This window comes from Notothenia rossii (assembly GCF_949606895.1).
Source record: "Notothenia rossii genome assembly, chromosome: 2".
Taxonomy (NCBI): domain Eukaryota; kingdom Metazoa; phylum Chordata; class Actinopteri; order Perciformes; family Nototheniidae; genus Notothenia; species Notothenia rossii.
In genome coordinates this window covers 60,939,749-60,960,942 of record NC_136904.1, presented here as the reverse complement: position 1 = coordinate 60,960,942, position 21,194 = coordinate 60,939,749, and the positions used below count along the sequence as shown (strand labels likewise).

The window sequence follows — 21,194 nt, the reverse complement described above, 5'->3', positions numbered from 1 at the left end:
TTAAACGCTGACAAAAAAAAAAATTGGTCATCAAGAGGTTTTTGGGTCAATCTCAATTTAGTACTGATTTAGCTCAACATATTTTTTTCAACAATAATAATAATACGCTTTCTGCCGTCTTTATTCTTTTACATGTGTACACGAGAATCATGATCACATTTTAATATTTTGCTTATAAACAGTGGCGTTTTCTTCTGGAGGCCAAGGGAAACCAGGCTTCCCCTGTTTTTTCGGATTGTAGTTATCATTTTAATAAATAAATAAAAACACTTTGTTTAGTTTCGGAAATTCTTTGTTGTGTGTTGCTGCCGGCCCGTCTCTCCCCCATTCTCATTGAGTATTTTACAAAGAGTGAAACAGCGCCCCTCTAGATGTTATGGTGAAACAGTAGATTGCACTCTCTGTTGCGAGAGGAGGCCAGCCGAAATGTGCTTCCCTTGGTGAAAAAAAATGGAGGGATTGACCAATCAGATGAGGCTCACGTCATGCCCCTGCCAACCTGTGATTGGTCAGGGCCCTGCCAAGGGAAGCCAGACAGACAGATGTGTAATATGTTTAATGCAGCCGAACCATTTATTAAAATGCATTCATGTGATGACTTTCAAAGAGTAAAGCAAGCACTGCTGAATAAAGTATGATTTTATCTTTTACGAAACGTTTTTTTTTCATATGGAATGCAGTTGGAGGTCAACCAATCACAGAGCTTGAGAACTAATCACGGGGTTTGTCAAACAGAGCACAAGGTGTAGTCCTAAACGATAGCTGGGGATTCTGGGTAGTGTAGTGTCTTCTGCCATCCTTTACTCCGAAAAAATATTTGTTTCTCCGAATCGAAGGGGAAAAATAGAAAAGCATTGCACACAATTTAAACCAATCAATGTTGTGTAATTAACAAGGATAATCTGGTGTTTTTTAGTCGATGAGTAGTGCAGATATCACTGTAAAATCAATCGACAGTAAGGGGAATACTTACTTCCGGGTGTACAATTCTCCGTTATCCAATGGGAATGGACGCTCACATTGCCTTTAAGGGCAGCCGACACAAATGAATGCCGTGCTTCCATGAGCGTCAAATCCCGCCGCAGATGGGAATACATCGCAATCAGTTGAAAGCTATTTGCGTCCCTTTATGAAGCTGAAGGAGCCTAGGAGCGTCACAACTGCACGCCTCGGGGACCCTGACCAAACGTCGCTCCTGGACGATTATGGAGTGAGAGTGTGTTGCAGGGTGCTGATTTGGGGCTCCACTGTCTACTCTCCCTGCTGCTGTGTGCCGGCGGCGGTTATTGAACCCTTCTTCCTCTTCACAGCGGCCCACAGGAGGACTATAGGAAGTCATGGCAGGTAGCTTGTTCCTAGGGCTTTGACAAATTGGTGAAACATTTATAGCAGAGGGAAAACGGCTCGAGTGTGTCTGTCTGAGCAGAGTCGGAGCGCCGGGACCCGCTTGGCACTCGCACCGCCCCAGGAGACAACAGGCAGAGACAGACAGACAGGGACTCTGAGTGCCCACCATGTATTATTGAGTGCAGTAATGTGGGGAGGAAGAAATTCACTTTGTGTGCAGGAATCCATCTCATGCAATGGTATTTCCTTTTGAGCTGTATACAGATGGTAGGCAACAACACCGTTAAAGACAACGCAAGAGTTTTCAGAAATGTTATGTTCAAATTAAGTCTTCTCCTACGTGCTAATTTGCCATTGTCAGAAGATAAATATAAACATTCCCTTAAGTCGGGTTCATTTGAATTTGGATGAAAAATGTGTCCAAGTGAGAAAATACTGTATTTATTGTAATGCCTTCATTTTTAAATGATAACTCTTAATGTGTGTATGTATATATGTGTCTATATATCTGTATGAGTATGTCTATGTATATATTTATATATATATATATATATATATATATATATATATATATATATATATATATATAAATAGGTGTGTATTTGTGTATGTATGTATGTATATTATACTGTATGTGTAATTTTTAGATTTAAAAAATCACCTTGTTTTTATCACACGCAGAACAAAACAAAACATATATTTTAAATATGCTGTTATGAATTTATTGTGATTTAAATCAGGCCATGAATGATTTAGGAGAAATATATTAACGTTGTTAAAATAAACATAACTCAGAATCCCTAATAGCCTGGCTGTACATGAAGAATGTATCAGCACACATATGGTTGTTATGATCAAATTTTGTCTCTTGTCATTTTTTATGTCAGTGATTGAAATGAATCGTGTTTTACTAGTGCCCGGATGAGTCAGGGCTATGAATCACAGTCGTACAGATTGCTCAGGATGCTGATTGTGGCAAAGCAGTTACGAGTGGATGCACTCACATGATGAAGCCATCATGAGAAAATTGAAGGAAGAACACCGTCCGGGCATGTATGAAACATGAACCACACACACTTCCACCTATACACACACTCCTGCCTGCAGCTGCTATCCATCAGGGTCAGTTCAGCACTCGGAACACATTCCCCGTCATCATTTCTCTGGACTCCTTCACTGAGCTCTGCGACTTCACATGCGAGCCGTCAAGCTCATTTCTCCACCCTCTAATCCCTCCATTCTAATGCTTGTCCACATCGGCTTGGCCACAGTAAACCGATGATTAATGATGTATTGATTGGACTGTTTTCTAGCACCAAGCCAAGGTGCTGAGTTGACAGCACACTTGCTTATCTGAGCCACCCAGCTTGCCAGAGGAGAATGTTTCCTGCGGGAAAATGAAAGCTCGGTACATCCTGCAGAGCTGAGACACATTTGTACACTTTTGTTTTCCAACTGAGCCCTCAGATAGAAACCAATGTAACAACAAAAAGAAGTGTGTAATGGATGTTGTGTATTACTTTGTCAAGTGAAAATCTTCCCTGTGTTATTACCCGCTGTGCTTTTCAAAAACGTATTGTACAAGCCCCAAGGTTTCCGATATTAGCTCATAATTAAAAATAGAATCAATAACTTAACAAACTGAGAATAATTAATGAGTTAACAAGGCTAAACCTTTGCAATGATACATTCTTGTTTTAATCTTTACAAAAGTCTGCTTTTATTTTATTCCCATTTTGCCCGTTCAAAGTTTAAAATCAACCCCTAATTCACTAATTTCCTCCTATGATAAACAATTATTGTTTCCTTCAAAGCGTGTAGTGAATTATGACCTCAAATACTTTTTAGTTTGCATAAACACTTTTGTGTCTTGTAACTGTAATGAAGGCATCAATTATAAGTGGTACTTTGCATTGTGGGATACTTAGAAAATAGTGGACATACCATGGACACTGAAATCACTCACTCCACTATAGAGTACACTACCTGCTGGTCAGGTTATGCTCCATACTGCTGTCATTGTGCACGAGTACTGGAAGCTGAATCAAAAATCATTTTGGCTGAGAGGGGATTACAATCTGCAGAAGTACAGCACCCTATATCCTTTTACCCTGCATCTTTCTCAACATTATACGCCATTATATTCATTTTAAAAGGTGAAAAGGTGAAGTTAAATGTTATTGCCTAGTATACTGAAATGGGGCTTTATCTAAAATAATCTATTATATATGTATTGTATTGTCTAGTCTTGAAATGTATAAATGCATCATTCAAAAAGTGAATATTTTGCATTCTGGGATATTTACCAAAAACAGTGTACATGCCATGAAAAGTTGCTGTGTCTGGAATCACTCACTCTGATAGGGAGTATTATAAGTTTGCCATTTTATAGTCCTTTCCAAATGTCTAGTGAGAACTATTGTACCGAATATAGTGGACAACAATGTTCCATTGATCCTTTTAATGTTGCATTTTTCGAGCTCAATAATATTTAGTTTTAGAAAATGTCCCAGGATTTTCCACCTGCTTTTCATCACGACACTGTGCATACTCATCTCCTGGCCTTTGCATTTTGAAGAGTAGATTTTAAGCAGGCAAATAAATGACCTGTATGGAGATGACGTTTCCATCTAATGTTCACTTTGAGGCAAAATTGGAATCTTTTCCAACTGCGCAATGTGAAAGAAAGTCAGATTGTCTCTTTCCATTACAGTTTCCTTTTTTCCCTCTCACTCGCTGTATTAGTCTGAGTCACACTTCCTTTCTCTCCCCGCACACCCTCCTTCTCTTTTTCATGACCCACGTGTGCTATTTCAGCAGCAGTCTATTACCCACTCCACTTCTACCTCCATTGCTCTCCTGCAATCTGAACACTCTCCCCCCGTGTCTCTCTCCATCACCCTTTCATTTACCTCCTCACCCTCACTTCTCGACAAACACTTCCTTGTGTCTCTCCGCTTACGATCCGCTTTTTTACCTTATCTCAGATTCCCTCTGTGATTGGCAGATAAGTATCATTTTGGAGGACCTCCACAAGTCGCTGCCTTCTCATTTCCTGGCCCAAATGGCTTTTCCGCCTTTTTGCACTGACAGTGATCACATAGAAGATCACCTGCAAGCAGCATTGATTCCTATCTTCTCCACAGATACAGTAAAAGAGAAGGTGTGATTTTGAGAGTGACACACTCTACTCACCTTTATAGGATGCTGTTTTAATGTACTCTCGCTTCCCTCCGGAAACGTGTTCTCTACTTTAGTTTTGTTAGGAAAAGGTCAGTGACATTTTCTCTGAGTTCACTGTAGGGAAAGATACAATGTGGAGGCTGTGAAATGACATGAACATGTTTTTTAATGAAGGCATACAGTGGCTGTGTATAGTTCCTGGTATCATTTCAGTGGAGAAGATGCTACTTGCTTGTCTGTCTCCATACTGCTGCCAACATGTCATTCATCTAGGAACTGGAAGCTGAACCAAGGGAAGTTTTTGTTGATCAAACATAATTTTTGCTTGCAGGGATTTACAATCTCCAAAAAAGAACCACACCCTTTATCATTTTACCCTGGATCTTTTCCGACTGCATACAGCATTTTGTAAATAATAATTTGCATTAATATAAGATTCACTTTAAGTCGCATCAGGTAAAGGTGAGGCTAAGTGTTATTCCTTTACTGCTGTGTTGCTAAAATAATGTTCTAAAATAATATAATGTATACAATTGTATGAATGATATCAATCTGTAAAATATCTAAAGTTTTTTAAATAATTGAAGTACAGTAAAAGCAGTTGTGGAATGTTATTAGGTACATTTATATTTTTCTCCACTGCATTTATTTTAATGATTGAGCTACTAGCTACTTTGCAGATTTATATAACAAATCTTAACCAGTTAATACATTATTATGTAAAATAATAGGTTAAGCTATTAGTATAAAAGGTAATTAAAAATAAACCCCACTTTGACCAAGTTCACATTGAAGTGATCGCATTACCTCAATAATAAATAAAATAATCATACAATTCATTATTACTCAATTACTCAATAATTATAATACAATTTTTAAAATATTTGGTGTTTGAATGAGCCTTTCTGCATAATGGGTCCTTTAACTGGTACTTAAAGTAATTGTGGGTTTAATTTGAGTATGTTCTTCTTCCTAGGCTTTTGTTTGCGCACCAGAAGAACAGAATATCAACTCAAAGGGCAATATGGTGAGTTCTGCATCAGGACCCCATGCTCTGCTCTGTCTCGTGGAGGAGCCACAGTCCAACGCTGCACTTACTCAAGCTGTTCACTCACAACCTTACGACCAACTTGAGAACAACCATCTTTTTCAGCTATGTCTCACTCTGCCCTTTTGTTGTGTCATAATTTCCCCTCAGCCAGGTTTCCAGTGGACCATCGTCGTGGTAACAAAGACATTTATGACACAACTGAGAAGTCTCTACAGCAGGTGTAGCCAACGCGGTGCCCGCGGGCACTAAGTCGCCCGAGACTGGGAAATTGGTAGCCCGCGTGCATGTTCTAAAAATAGCACAAGTCACCATGGAGCTCCGTCTAAAAAAATTATTGAATACATTTTAAATTTTTTAAATGACCATATTGAATATAACATTTTAAAAGCACACATTTTGTATGTACATATGAAAGTGAAATGGAGATTTGGTGCGTGAAATTGAACTCTGACCCCAGATAGGTTCAGAGTTGAACTCCACGCACCAAATCTCCGTTCCACCTTTAGCTGAGACAAGCTAGCATGAGCAGCTACAATCATGGGCCTCATCACCACACACACACACACACACACACACACACACACACACACACACACACACACACACACACACACACACACACACACACACACACACACACACAGATCTCAGCCTGCCACTGACGTTCAACCAGAAAACATCAGCAGTTAGCTGTTAGCAGTTAGCAAACAGAGATCACAGCTCCTCATATCTTTTCAGAAACTGGACAAAAGTTAAACAAGTACAAACCACAGACTGTCTGTGTCATGGTGAATACAGTCACTGGTTTATTTATGTCTGTAGGCCGTTGTTATGAGTGTGGAATGAGCATATACAACGTTAGCTTAGCCTGGTCGACCCAATCTCCATTCAGAAAACAAGCATTTTAAAAGTTTTTTCGCCTGCCGTCATGTCTGCAGACTTGTCAAGCATTAATTCATGGTTTTTACTAAACGGTATCAGTATTTTGTTACTTCGGCATCATTTAGAAACGTGTATTACAATTTAATCACGGTAAAATGTGTTCATTTTGTTGTAGTTGTAGCTCCCGAGCCAGCGCGTCTTGTTTGAATGATGCGAGTAAACACAGCTGGCAGCAGCGGTGAAACTCGAGCGATTAGAGCGAAGTCGCGTCCGGTGTGAACGCAGCATTACAACGACCCCTGATAGATCTCGCGAGAATGTGTATAAATATAGATACATTTTCATAACAAAACAATGGGGTTGCTATAGCAATGGTAAATCATTGTTAATAATTATTGTGAGGAATAATTAACATTAACATGTGATCAGACAGTCCTTCACATACAGTAAATTAATATGTATTCTGATTATTATTAATAATAATATTATCATTAAAGGTGAACCGTGCCATTATGTTATTCAGGAAGTTTGTATCAAACAAGTAGCCCTTCGTATTACTCAGTACCCTTGAAGTAGCCCTCGGTGACAAAAAGGTTGGTGACCCCTGCTCTACAGGTTTAGGGAGCACGCTCAGCTCTTTTATTGCATCATTACAGTCCTGAAAGCTACATAACATAGTCACCATTAAACAGTGGTGTAAAGTAAGTAGATTTACTCGAGTAGACCTACCGTACAAAAAAATTGTAAAAATTGTTGGTACTTGTACTTTACTCGAGTGTATCAATTTGTTAATTCTCTGTCCACTCCACTACAATTCAGAGATAATTGGTGTACTTTTACTCCACTACATGTCGGTCATTGTGCATTCAGATGTTAGATCGGCTGGGGACAAGATGTGTGGGACATCTTTTATTCAAGAACATATACACTTAAAAAACTGACACATTGACTTTAATTAAATGTATTTTGTGAACATTTATTAAGAGGAGTTCTAATATTTTTAATTCAAACTTAATATTATTGCTTTCAAATTATGTAATACAAACAAACAGTTATGTGAAATCTGTTGACATAATTTAATTAAAGTCATCGTTTCAGTTTTTTCAGTGCACGAACATCATATATTTTGTATACAAAAACACTTCACATCAGGGGTAGACATATAAAGTAATAGAAAAATACATTGAATAAATAAATAAAAAATACAGTTTCATAAGATTAATTGTTAAATACGCAATTAGTTTTGATTGTCCTTTTATTAAGAATCATAATGTTTTAAATAATGTTGCTATATTGTCTTAGTTCTTGGTCAAAATGTTCAAACTTTGTTTTTTTTATGAATAATTGTAGGGCAGAACAAATTGTTGTGGAATTTAACAAAGTACATTTACCTTTTTCTCCACTTCATTTATTTTACAGATTGAGCTACTAGCTAAATTGCAGATTTATGTTATAAATACAAAATCTAAATTAACACATTAATGCATAATTAATGAAAATACAATATATATTGTGCTTAAATGTGCGTTTCTGCATAATGAGTACTTTTACTTTAGATATGTTTAAGTTTATGTTGATACTAATGTATCTGAACTTTTACTTAAAGGTGACCTATCATGCAAAATGCACTTTTGTAAGTCTTTTATACATGAATATGTGTCCCCGGTGTTCCAGGGAACTCACCAAGTGTCAGAAAACACAACCCTCTATTTTCTTCCATACCCAAATCTCTTAAAAAGGGGCTGCAACGGATCTGATACAGACTGATCCAGATTTGAACACTTCTGTGACGTCACAGAAGTGGTGCGACGGCTATTGGGCCAACTCCACCAATAAGGAGGAGACAGCCACGGACATTGCCTTTCGAAACGCTGGAGACGCTGTAGTACATATTCCAGGCCTGTAGATGGTGCTGTTCTCACAGAATCAGCCCATGCAAAGACAGTGTTAAATTGAGCGAAATGATATTGATACTGTTTGGTATTTTGAAAAATAAAAAGTATAAATATGCCTTATATAGGTATGGTCCTACACTATATTATTCAAATATAGCATGATAGGTCCACTTTAAGTATATCTATGTTGAGGGACAGAAGGAAAGATGGATTCAGGAATATGGAGAATATGAATGTGAGTAGATAAAAGCAGGGTAAAGGCAGAAACAGACAGTGAGGTAGAAGGGGTAAAAGAAAGTAAGATGAGAGATCATGGGGTAGAAAAAAGGAGACGAAAGAGCGTGTTGAAATCAAGACAAAAAGATCAAGAAAGGCCGAGGGAGGGAGAGAGGACAGGAGGGGGATTGAGACAGGAAGAGGGAGTTATCTGTCATTTAGTTCCAGATGAGGTCTGATTGTAGCATCCAGAGAACTGATGCTCGTCTTAGCAGAATGCTGCTGTTATCATTCAGAGATTCAAAGGTTTTATTGACACATGCGCAGTAGCTATATTGTATTTATGAACATGAAAGTCCCATGCTCCTCCAACAGCGCAACATAAATATAAGATATAAAACAATCAAACTAATTAAAACAAAATGAGAGCGAGAAGAAACAGAGTACAAATAAAATTGTGCAAATGATGTTGCAAAGGTGCAAATAATGCAGATGAAGTAAACATGTCAAATAAAATGCAATAAGCTAAATGTTGCAGAGAATGTAGTAAGTAAGTCTTAAGTAAATAGAATCAGATACAAAAGAACATAATGTAGAAAATAAATACTGTACAATGGAATAAATACTGCTTGTAGAAATAAATAAATGTCAGACATGCAGACATGCTTTTCTTTGTAAGTCCAGTGTTATGCCTCATTTAATCTTGATGCATCCGCAAATGATCACAACGCCGTAGTGATGCCACACCATTATACAGTATTCGGATCCTGTTTGTTGGGTTTTAGCCTTTCCCCGTACCTGTAACCCCGCTAAGACCAAGCTGAGTTTTCTATTCCCTGCCCCCGACTGTTCGGACAAAGACTAGTTTGCTGAGAGAAGTATTTGTAAATCTATCATTAACGTTAAAAAATCTGCTTTTTATCTACAAACTTCACACAGTGTGAATGCTTCTTTGTTTTCTTGTTGCATTGCAGCCATCCCAATATACAAAATATCATATATTATTATTTTAAAGTATCAAAATGGGCATTAAAGTTTGCACAGTGTAAACTTAATCAAAGCATGACAGATAGCAGGCACCTGATGCAGCTGCTGGAACAATTTATGTTAGCTGGACAGACTGTTGATTATGTAACATTTAGAAACGTTCTAGCTCTGCTCCTCTGCTTTTTCCATAAAACATACATTTATCATGTTTTTTATGAAGATCACTGAAATACTGAAAAGTTCACTTTAAAAAGGTTTTATGTCAACACATTTCAGATAACCTTATTAGGTTAGTTGAAAGCAATATTTGAAATCTGTTGAAATTATGCACTTAATTAAAGTCAACATTTCAGTTTTTTCAGTCAAGCACTCTCCAGAGATTTCAAGGATGATGTTTAGGCAGCACATCAAATAATTTCACTCAAAGCCCTCATAAGGTGATGAGCATAATCACTTGGAGTCATCCGTTTGGGACCATGAATGTCTGTCAGAAATGTCAAGGCCATTCAGAACCAGAACGATGGACCAACCATTGGACAGACAGAATGACACAAACAGAATATCATTTCAAAAACCTCCTGCCATAGGATTCAGATACAGTAAGCCGTATTGTGAAGTGTTCTACTGTGGCATGCAAACTTCATGCTGGGTTACATGGTACAAATTCAAATGTTGACAAATCTAACTTATCTGTCACTTAGACTAAAATCACTGTCCTGAGTCGGGTTGTCATAGTTATGGCTTAGCTGAACTAGCATTAGCATCAAATACACAATAGTGGCCTGACACAACATGGCAGTCATCCTGTTATCTGGAGCGACAACCCAATTCAGTCAGAAGTCAAAGGCACTTGGCATACCCAAGAAAGAGTGAGAAATAGAAATGGATGTGACATCTTCTGCTGCTGCTGTTCCCAAACACAGGCGTGTATGTTGACGGCACTGTCAGTACATGTGTATTTTTTTTTAAAACCCAATAATAGATATAAAGGCCTGAGGTAAGAGGGAATACTTTGTTTGTTGAATATGCAGTCTCTTGACCCAATACAAGTAGGTGTCCATGTGTTTTGTATTGATATTTTGAATATGACAGGGTGAAGGGTGCATCATCTGTCCTTCAACACTTCAGCACGCTCTACTGAACTGTCTATGACCTCATCTAGATCTGTGAGCCAGTGACCTTCAGCCCTGGTTCTGTAATGGTACCGTCACCTACAACAAAGTTCTGTGGGGAAAGGGTCACTTCCCATACAACAAGGACACATGGAAACAATAGGAACTAGCTTCGAGGTGCACAATTAACTGTACGAAGCTTTATTTTCTACTTCAGGTTTTATAAAATAATCACATTGGTTTTCTGCATAGCCAACATCTGCATTTCCAAGGCCAAATGATTCTTCAATCACATTTGCAATTGAGGTCAGTATTTTATTATTCAGTTGCTATTGTGCGTGATTTGTTCCCAACTGTTAAGACAAAGGGTTCTGCTACAGTTTGGATCAGTGTTTCCTACTGACTCCCCCACCGAGTATCATGGGTAAGTTGAAATATGTAAAGCTGATGGCCGTAACAGAACACATTCTAAACTTTGAGGATTTTATTGGAACAATATTATTAAAACAAACTTTCAAATGGTCATATAGATCATAGATCAGTGGTTCCCAATCAGGGGTAGGGGGACCCCTAGGGGTACTTGAGGGGATTGCAGGGACTACGTAGAAAGATTAGGAATTGCACTTTATTTCCACACAACATTTTCTTTTAAATCCATCTCGTAAAGCATGTTGTCCTGCCCCCAGAATTATCAAGGCTTATGAAAGACAGGCAAACTCAAGTGTCTGAATAAATAGTAGCCAACGCCTGGTTGCCTGCAGGCAGCCAATGAGTCGCCTGCAGGGGGCGTTCTAAGAATAGCAGGAGTCATCGCTAAATAAACACATCTTCCCCGTGAAGCAAGTGTTTTGAAGATCGGTAAATTAAATCCAATATTCAGAGTTAATTTCCGACTCCGATAACTTTGCTGGGAGAAATGTTTCAAAACGTATAAACTCTGTCTGAAATGGATCTGCTCATTGTGTGTGTCAGCAGAGCGACAGAGTATGGTATGGTGTCATAGGGTATGTTGTGATGTCATATGGTATGATATGATGTGCTGGGCGGCTATGGTGCAGTGGGCTATTGAGATCATCAGATCAGGGGCACTGGGGAACACAGTTTGAATCCTGCCTTGAACCCCACTGCAGTCAACATGCCGTTGTGCCATTGGACAAGACACTTCACCCTTATTTGCTCCTGCGAGTATTGTCCACAATATTGATGTATATCAGTGTTTCCCACAGATCTGAAATATACTTGGGGGGGAAGGTGCCAGGGGGGGGGGCTGCGAGCGGTGTGAGCGGACCGCGGGGCGGGCTTTGTGACGTGCAACACATGTGACAAACAACAAGTTTTAACAACAGGTTTATTCATTAACTTTACATTACTGTATGGCAATATTCATTTTGTACAAAGATGGCACTGTTTGTCAGAGCACTTAATCCGTCTAGGTTTGTTGAAGAACAGCTCCAACGCCTGTGTGTATGAGAACGCCTCATCCCATCCCGCTGGTCCACTGACTGCTATCCGCATACATGCAGCCAGGTGCTCCCCTTTCAGTCGGTTTCTCATGTCAGTTTTCATCTGTAAAACAGACAGTTTGTTTTAAATGAACTATACAGAATGACATGCAAGACACGTACCCTGTTCATCGTAGAAAAATCCCTCTCGCAGTTTACACTGGAGACAGGGATGACCAACCCCGCTGAAGAGAGAAGGCTGAGGTTTGGGTATATTTCTGCCCATTCGTCCTTCTCACTGGCCAGGAGCTGCATGATCTCAGCTTGTGTCTTGTCCTTCAGAGATTAGCCAAGGCAGGGCAAATGAGTATACAGTATAATTGAAACATTTACAGATGTCAAAACAAGCAATTCTAACCGTCAAGTTCATATTAATTTAGGTATTTACCAACCTTAAATGTTCCTTCAAGAACATGCTGCTTGTAGGAGGTCCACTCTTGGATAACTGTGGCATCCTGCCCTGGGATGAACTTGTTGGCAAGGGTCTGCAACATTGAAATGTTGGTTACATCATTGGAGGTAACTGCCTTTGGACCCAGGACACTGAAGGCCCCCAGCACTTCAATATGCTGGAACCTGCTCTCAATGTCGCTCTCCAGGCTGCAGATGTAAGGTTTGAGGACCTGGAATGATATTATACATTTTTCAGTTCAAGGAAAATAAATATTGGAATGTAAAAGTAAGAAGGGATGTATTTACATCTCTGTCAAATCTGGCCCACATATCTTCCCGGGGGCGCTCCCCTCCTGATCCTCTCCTCCTCTCCGGCAATGCTAAACGCCCCAAGTCCACCTGGGTTGTCCAAGTCTTGGTGTAGGCGAGCAAGGAACGTTCCGGGGAGTGGGGTCTCGCCTGCCTCCAGAATTCTCCTCAGAGTAACAAGTGTGACTGGCACCTAAATGTGGAAAAAGACAACAATATAATAGGATGGATAATGCAAATAACTGGGAGCATCAAATGCATTTCTTTGTAATCTACCTACTCCTTTATGTGGAGAAAGTTCACATCAGCTCTCTGAAACACCTTAGACAGCATTGCAATGCGGGGCAGCACATCTGCCTGAAGGTAGAGGGCAGCCACAAAGCGGTATGTGGCACAGACATTATAGACCTTTGGCCACTGGGCACTTCCTTGTGCTCGCTTCTTCCGCCAGAGCAGCCAGCACAGCTGTAAGGTTCCTCTGGAGGTTTTGAACGGCTAGGTGCTGCGATAGCCACCTTGTATCTTTCACCTCCTAACAACAAGTAGAAACACTGGTAAGTAAAATATATGTAAATAATATGACACCACAATAGTATTATGAAAATAGGTGAAAACACACCTTGACTTTCAAGTCGTTCAGACCAAGAGTGGTAGCGGCAGCACTCAGTGTGGCTGACCTATTTGCACTATTTCGGAAGAATAGGTGCAGTCCCTGCAGGTGGTTCCTGAAGTTTGCCATATACCTGACAGCATTTGAGGCATCTTTGCATGCCAGTGCTAGTCTGTGAGCAGCACACGCTACAGAAACCAGCTTTGGAAAACTGTCTGTGAGCTGCTTTGCCACTCCATTCAGACGGCCTAAGTTTAAGAATTAAATGCAGTGTTGAGGGCGTCATTTTGTTTCCTTTAATAACAGCTGACAATACACATTTCACACAATCCATTAGATTTAACAATAAACTCCATACCCGTCATCACTGCTGCACCGTCTGTCCCGAGTCCATAGAGCCTGTCTACCGGGAGATCCTTCTTCTGTAGTACACTCTTGATGGCAGCAACAACGTTGTCAGCTTTCCCATCTTCCAGAGTTACCAGGTCAAGGAAGTGGTTGAAAACATAACCCTCTTTATCCAGGTGTCTAAAATAAAAATGTATAGGTTTTCACACATATTAATAAATATTAAGTTTAACTAGGCCTACATCTTTATTTAAATGCACATCATACCTTTAAAAAATACCCCACCTAACATGTAAATCCAGCTGGCGGTTTACAGATACATCTGTGGTTTCATCAACCTCTAGACCTGATTGCTTGAGATGACCTTATCTCTTCCAAAATAGGCGACTCTACTATCTCTGCAAGGATCTCCAGCATTTCATCCACTATTCTGTGTGATTGATAATTGTTTCTTTGATCCACCTGAGAAAAAGACATCATTTAACATTTAGCTGGTCAAAGTTCTTAGTTTCACAAGCATCATTTTGTACTAGGTTTACCTTCAGATTTTCAAAGTAATCACAACCCAAAAGCTGAGCTAAACTTAAGAGCTTAGGGTAGTTGGTGTGGTGAGCCATCTCATTCTTTACTAGCCAGTAAAGACATTTGAATCCACCTATGACGGCCTCATGCTCCATAATAACTGTGGGCTCAAAAGCCTGCATCACTGAGTAGCCTAGACCAAGGGCAAAGACATAATTCATTATATGAGCCAAACATGGTTGAGAGGTTGCAGAAATTAGCTTTACATAAAAAAATGATATACCTGATGCAAGTGAGACCTGATACTTTACACTATATTGATGAGGCTCTGAGGAGATGTGGCGCTCGATATAATCCTTGCGGAAAACAAGAATCCCAACTTCTATGAAAGCCCATTTTAAGGGGCCTTTCTTTATTGGAGGCTTGTGTTGCCTGCAGATTCGGCAAAACATTTCTTTTTAAAAAGAAAAACGTGTTAATTCTTACAAAAAATAAGTTTTATTACAAATATGAACTTGCAAATGCCATTCATACCATGCTGGGTGAGGTAGAGCCAATTCTTGAACTGTGGCATTTTGAGCCAATCAGGGTTCCATCCTGAGTGGCGATGCTTGGAATCTGAAAATAATGCATTGGTATTACTGCATTTAAATGGTAGAGTTCTCCTTGCTATTATACTATGTCTGTGTCTGTGTCTGTGATGCTTGGAACTGTGCTGCTTGTTCACCTGCACCTGCTTGTACCACACTGGGACCTGCTGCTGCTTGTATCACACTGGGACCTGCACCTGCTTCTACACTGGGACCTGCTGCTGCTTCTACCACACTGGGACCTGCTGCCTCTCCCTCAGTACTCTGACTAGTTGTGCCAGCATCTTCACTGACCACCGGCTAGAATTGAAAACAAGCTTGAATCTAGTTTGGTCTCTGCATTGCAACTCACTGTTGACTGCAATTGTATAATTTCAGGTCAAATGAACCGACATATATCATTATTGAGACTTATGCATTTATTATTGCCATTGCAAGCAAAATGCTAACATTGGCTAAGTTACCTGTGGTCTCTCCTCCTCTCCTCGTCTCTCCTCCTCATCCTCACGCCGTATTCTCTTAAAATATTTTTGAATACTCATATCTGAGGAGTAATGCAGGGGAAATTAACAGTCTAACCTTAGCTAAAGTTAATCTGTGTCCTTCTAACTGGCATAGCCCGAAGAGAAAACAAATTATAATCTTTTTTATATTTAATTTAGCACACGTAACTTGCACGCAGCAAAGTTGGCCTGGTTACGTTAAATACACTCTTAGTTGCCACTAACTTCAAATAATTCGAATCTCCTACCAAAGTCAGAAAACAGCAACACAATAAGGAGAAAATAGTTACTTTACCTTAGTGTCCGCGTCTTCTAAATTAACGTCGTCTTCTCCGTTTTTGGTTTCCCTCCACGCGATGGCAGCACGAACAGGAGGTGTCGAGCGAGGGATCATACACTAGTTAATCGATCGCAGAGCCAACAGGGGGGGATTATTGTCCCCTAGTTAATCAACCGCAGAGCGAACAGGCACAGGAGACGTAGAGCGAGGGCTCATTGTCCATCAGTTAATCACTCGCAGATGGCGTCGCTCGCGGACGGATACATTTTTTTTTAAAAAGGTCCGAAATATACTTGGGCGGGCCTTAATATACCTGGGCGGCCCGCCCAAGTATCAACATTGTGTGGGAAACACTAATGCACCTTGAGTACTTGGAAAAGCGCTAAATAAATGTAATGGATTATTATTATGATATGGTATGATGTGATGTCATATGGAAGGCCTATTCAACTGGCGGCCCAGAACCAACTCCTGAGTGGCCCAGCCTCCCGTAGCCAAATTCCTACACGAGTACAGACCATGAACGCAACACTCCGCGTTGCATAGAAACCACCAAACCACAACGCAGCACGTTTTTTGAAAGTGCATCTTGTGGTGCTAGTAACGGTGGTCCTATGATAGCAACTCTAAAACATGTCTCTCTCAACTCTGAAGCGTAAACAGAGACAAAACGGTCATTGATCTTGTGGAGCAGATCCAAGTCAAGCTGGACCTTTTCGCGACCGACTTGAGCACGGGTCGGATGCTGCATTTTCCGACGCTCCCGAAACACATCACATCTCCGGCACAAATCACGGATGTGATGACAGATTTCATTGCAAGGTTGAAAGAGAACTTTGCCGGTCGATTGGATGGACTTGCTCTGCCCACAGAGGTGATGGGCTTTGCCAGAGACCCCTTCACTGTTGCAATAGAGGGGGACGTATCAACCATAGCAAAGGAAGTGGTCCCCTGCATCGACAAGGCGAAATATACACTGGAACTTATTGACATGCAGCGCACTAACGGGCCAGCAAAGTTTTGGAGTGATGTCAAAAAACAGCAGTTCCCTAACGTTCAGAAAGTAGCGATCTGTGTGCTCAGTATGTTTGGATCAACATACAAATGTGAATCAAGCTTTTCACACATGAACTCAATCAAAAGTAGCACTCTCTGCTCCCTGACTGACAGCACTTTTCACCAATGTCTTGGATCGCATTGACATCCTATGAGCCAAAAATCACTGCTCTTGTTCAAAACAAAAAATGTCCCTTCTCCCATTGCGAAAGTCAGCGATGACAAATCACAAATGAGGTGATAGTAAGCACCTAGTTTACTATAGTAGACGTGTAGTGTAGTATTCATTCATATAGTTACCCGTATCCCTTGTTATGGGTTTGTGCACTGAAGGGTAACTGGACAGTTCTTTCTGTATTCATTTAAATGCACTTTGTAATGTGTCTGGGTCAAATGTGACCAAAACGTATGATTTTTTTGTTATTACTTGAAAAGTGAAAAAATAGTATTGCTACAGTTACCTCCTTGTGTTGCATTGGAGCTCTTTAGCTGTTTTTTTTGTATGTCAGGAAATGTATTAAGACTGCTATTATGTATTCAATAAATAAACTTTGTGATGTGCCTGGTTCAAAAAAAATAAACTGAATATTTGACTTCTAAAGCAAACAAATGTAATGCTACAACTGTGCACTTTTTTTTTCAAATTCTGTTAAATTAATGCTAATTTGTTGTGTTTTTATGCACTTTTTGACCTACCTTTATTAGATGAACAATGAATAAACATTGCATGTTTTTCATCGCAGTAATATGTGTTTGTTTAAAATGTGTCACTACCCGCTTTTTACAGGCCGCTGAATGTTTGGCCCAGCTGAATTTTGTAGTTATAAAATCTGGCCCAACTGAATGTGTAGTTGAATAGCCCTGTCATATGGGATGATGTTATGTGATTAAGATGTGATATGGTATGATAGTATGTGAAGAGCCTGAACCAGAGAATGTCATCATATCACCCCTGTTCTCATTTCATTGGCTCCAGATTGACGTAAAATCAGACTAAAAAGATTTTACTGTTAACCTTTACAATCTGATATGGACTAGCACCTCCCTATTTATCATCATTAACCTGTTAAGCCCCAAGCCTGTTTTTCAGGACATTCAAATGACATCCCAGAACAAATGACCATATCTTCCCTTCTAAAAGGGTTAAATTAATAATCTTTTTTCTCAAAGCAAGGTTACACCTATGAGTTGAATGTAGAAGTTTCAGAATCAATATAGATGTTTTTATTTTTAAAGTAAATTCAGATTAAACACCGTACAAAAATGTAAATGATTGTGTCCGTCCAAAAAAAAGGATTACCCTTGAATGATGGGATGGTAGACTAAAAGCTTTAGGAATCCAAACTACAACATATAATAAGTACCCTGTATCAAGATTAATGCAAAACAAGTCCAATTTGACCTTTTTAGAGAGATTGAACAAAAACAAAACACTTCTGGGGTCATTTGGGTGGATTTGACCTATCTCTGGCCCCCCTTGCTCGATTTTGCTGATTGATATCTCTTTCTAACCGTCAGAGCCAATGGAATCGAGGGGAACTCCCGCATACTCCTTATAGAGTGGCAAAGTCCCTCCCCTTCCGGTGGACCTCAATAGCCGCGTTCACACCGCAGTACTTTTCCCACTTTAGTTCCGATATAGTTCCGAAATGTCGCGTTCACACCAAAAAGAGCCGGAACTAAAATTAGTTAATGAGAACCTTTTTACCCCCTTTTCCGTCCCGGTTAGAGATCAGGGACTCTCATGCGGCTCTCTTGTGAGAAAAGAGTTATATTTCTGATTCGCTGGGCGGATTGCAAACCACACCCCGTAAAACTCAAAAAAAGTGTTGTGAAGCCACCATTTTATTATACTCGCATTAGCATGATTAGCATTAGCATTAGCCCAGCGCAGAAACGCAGAGACTAACTTATGGCAACACAAAATAAAACATGGGAGCGGTGGAGATGAGGAGGTGTCGGCGTTCTGGCGATTTACTCGGAAGGCTTCAGTAGAAGCTGCTGGGAGTCCCAGCAGCTTCTACTGAAGCCAGTCCCCAACTCCGGGGATTTTTGGGCGGCAGTATACGCCGTGAAGTTGTTTGCGGCCTGCCAGTAAACCCAAAGCAGAAGACGAAGAAGTGACGTCAGCGGCTTCATTTGCCTAATCCACCCCCAGGGACTTATTCCGGTGTGAACGCGATCTGTACTTAGTTAATCAGAACTAAAGAGTTCTGATGAACTAAGTTCTCATGAACCTTTGTGGGAAAAGTACTGCGGTGTGAAAGCGCCTAATGGGACCTTATTTCGGAAAAATTATGTATTGAAGTCAATGGAGAGAGAAAGATTATCTTTCGATCCCTTTTGAATTGTGCCACGAATTACACATATGATGTTTGTCAATTTAAAAGATAATTTTGCAAGTCAAAAAAAAAGAAAGAAAAACTGAAGTAACACATTTGTTTGTGTGAAACACTCAATGAACTACATCTCTGGTCTCGCAGAACAACACACGTCACCAAGATGGCCGTCACTACTGTCTTGTCAACAAAACGATTGATTACCCTCTCTATCACCACTAGGGTGGCCATCCGTCCGGTTTTAGGTCGGACAGTCCGGTTTTCAATGTCTGTGTCCGTCTGCCGGCGCAGCCTTGAGCCGGACGCTCATTTGTCCTCCTTTTGAGGTGATCCCCATTTTATACTTTTAGGGTATAAAAAAAAAATAGACAATTATACAAAGAAATACAAAAAATAAGTTATGTGTAAGTATATATCCCTGTAAGACTTGTGGTCTTACAAATTATTGGCTGAATGTGATGTCAAATAAATATCTTGTATTTCATTGGTTAATAAACGTAAACAATTAGCCATGTGCTTCTTGACGTCACGTTCACGGCATGGCACTGTGGCAAAGAGTGACGTTAGCGCTAGCAGACTAGCTCATGAGCCAACTCCGCCTAGTTAGCGGTAGGTTAAACCGCAGAAATGCCGAAACGAAAGACTTCATTTAATCCTGAATGGTCGAAAGAGCATGGATTCCTCACAAAAAGCCGAAAGGACGACTTCCATGCTTTTTGCACGTTGTGTCGTTGCGATGTGGAGGTAAGTAGCAAAGGAAAAGGTGCTGTCGACAGACATGCTAACACAGATAAGCACAAAAGCAACGATCAAAGCGCAGGTGCCTCTTCACTTTTATCGTTTTTCCGTGAAGCTTCATCGCCTCAAGATGACAAAATCTCCGCAGCAGAACTTTGTAAAGTTTATCATGCCGTCAAGCATCACCAGTCATACAGGAGTGTAGACTGTGGAATAAAAGTTGATCGCACAATCTACAACGACTCATCAATAGCAAAAGGGATGACCTGTGGAAAAACAAAAGCCAAAGCTTTGTGCGAAAATATCCTAGCACCCTACTCTGTCCAGACGCATGTGGATTACATAAAAGAAAATGAACTGCATTATTCAGTGGCAAGTGATGCATCAAACAAAGGTACGATCAAGTGTTTCCCCATTGTACTGAGATATTTTCACTTTGAGGAGGGCGTGCAACATGCACTGTTGGATTTTTACAGTGATAGCAACGAAAAGTCGGAAGCTATAACAAATCAGCTGCTATCTAAACTGGAGATGTCTGGACTAGATGTGAAAAAAATGTCAGCATATGCAGCAGACAACGCCAGCGTTAACTATGGAAAACACAACAGTGTTTATCAGAAACTGAAACAGGCTCAAAAAGACGTGCTCGCTGCAAACTGTTTAGCCCATATTCTGCACAATGCAACAAGATATGCAGCAAGCAACTTGGATATTGACATTGAAAATGTTGTGCTTAAGGTGTATAGCCATTTTAGCATCTCAGCTAGCAGAACGGCGCAGTTGAAGGAATTCTGCGAGTTTGTGGAAGTGGAGGAATGCAATCTGCTGCGGCACGTTGTCACGCGATGGTTGTCTCTGCTGCCATCTATTGACAGAATCCTGAAGTGTTGGAAACCCCTGACCAGCTACTTTCAGAGTCTAGGTGAGGAGGAATGCTCCAAGATTTTGTGGAAATGCTTTGGAGAGGATGGCAACGAAGTATCTGAGATGTATTTTCTCTTCCTCAGTCACATTCTGAAAGTGTTTTCAGACTGCATTGAAGCACTCGAGGCCAAATCATTCAGCATAACCTCTGTGTTTAAGGTAATGACTGAACTGAAAGGGAAACTTGAGAGAAGGTTAAAGGACACATTTTTTGGCTTTGCTGTGAACAACAAACTCAAGCAGCTAACCCCTGATCTGGCTAAGAAATGTGAGGCTGATTTTCTTGTTTTCTATGAAAGAGCCAAGAAATACGTGAGTGAAAGGTATGACTTCTCTGAGAACAGCTTTCATAGTAAAGTGTCAAAGCTTGGCCTCACAACTGCTGTGTCCTATGGAGAATACAGTGA

The 21,194-nt window shown here is 40.2% G+C and overlaps 1 protein-coding gene across 9 annotated transcripts; it reads right to left on the bottom strand.

Annotated features, from left to right (window-relative positions):
• Positions 1-11,899: 11,899 nt before the first annotated feature.
• Positions 11,900-16,109, bottom strand: LOC307028339 (uncharacterized protein). Of its 9 annotated transcripts, none has more exons than XM_079663276.1 (12): positions 15,746-16,109; positions 15,085-15,247; positions 14,892-14,975; positions 14,375-14,811; positions 14,121-14,297; positions 13,846-14,015; positions 13,497-13,735; positions 13,158-13,409; positions 12,875-13,070; positions 12,568-12,798; positions 12,357-12,451; positions 11,900-12,239 (listed from the first exon to the last, which is right to left on the bottom strand). In XM_079663276.1, exons 1-5 carry the CDS (start codon positions 15,842-15,844, stop codon positions 14,169-14,171), a joined length of 912 nt encoding a protein of 303 aa, XP_079519402.1. In that variant the 5' UTR covers positions 15,845-16,109; the 3' UTR covers positions 11,900-12,239; positions 12,357-12,451; positions 12,568-12,798; positions 12,875-13,070; positions 13,158-13,409; positions 13,497-13,735; positions 13,846-14,015; positions 14,121-14,168. The 9 variants fall into 9 exon arrangements, 8 of the variants coding, with proteins under 8 accessions (XP_079519402.1, XP_079519405.1, XP_079519404.1 ...); XM_079663279.1 differs by having other exon boundaries at positions 11,900-12,451; positions 14,375-14,550; positions 14,641-14,811; XM_079663278.1 differs by adding an exon at positions 15,412-15,491 and having other exon boundaries at positions 11,900-12,451; positions 15,746-15,789.
• Between the last annotated feature and the right edge of the window lie 5,085 nt (positions 16,110-21,194).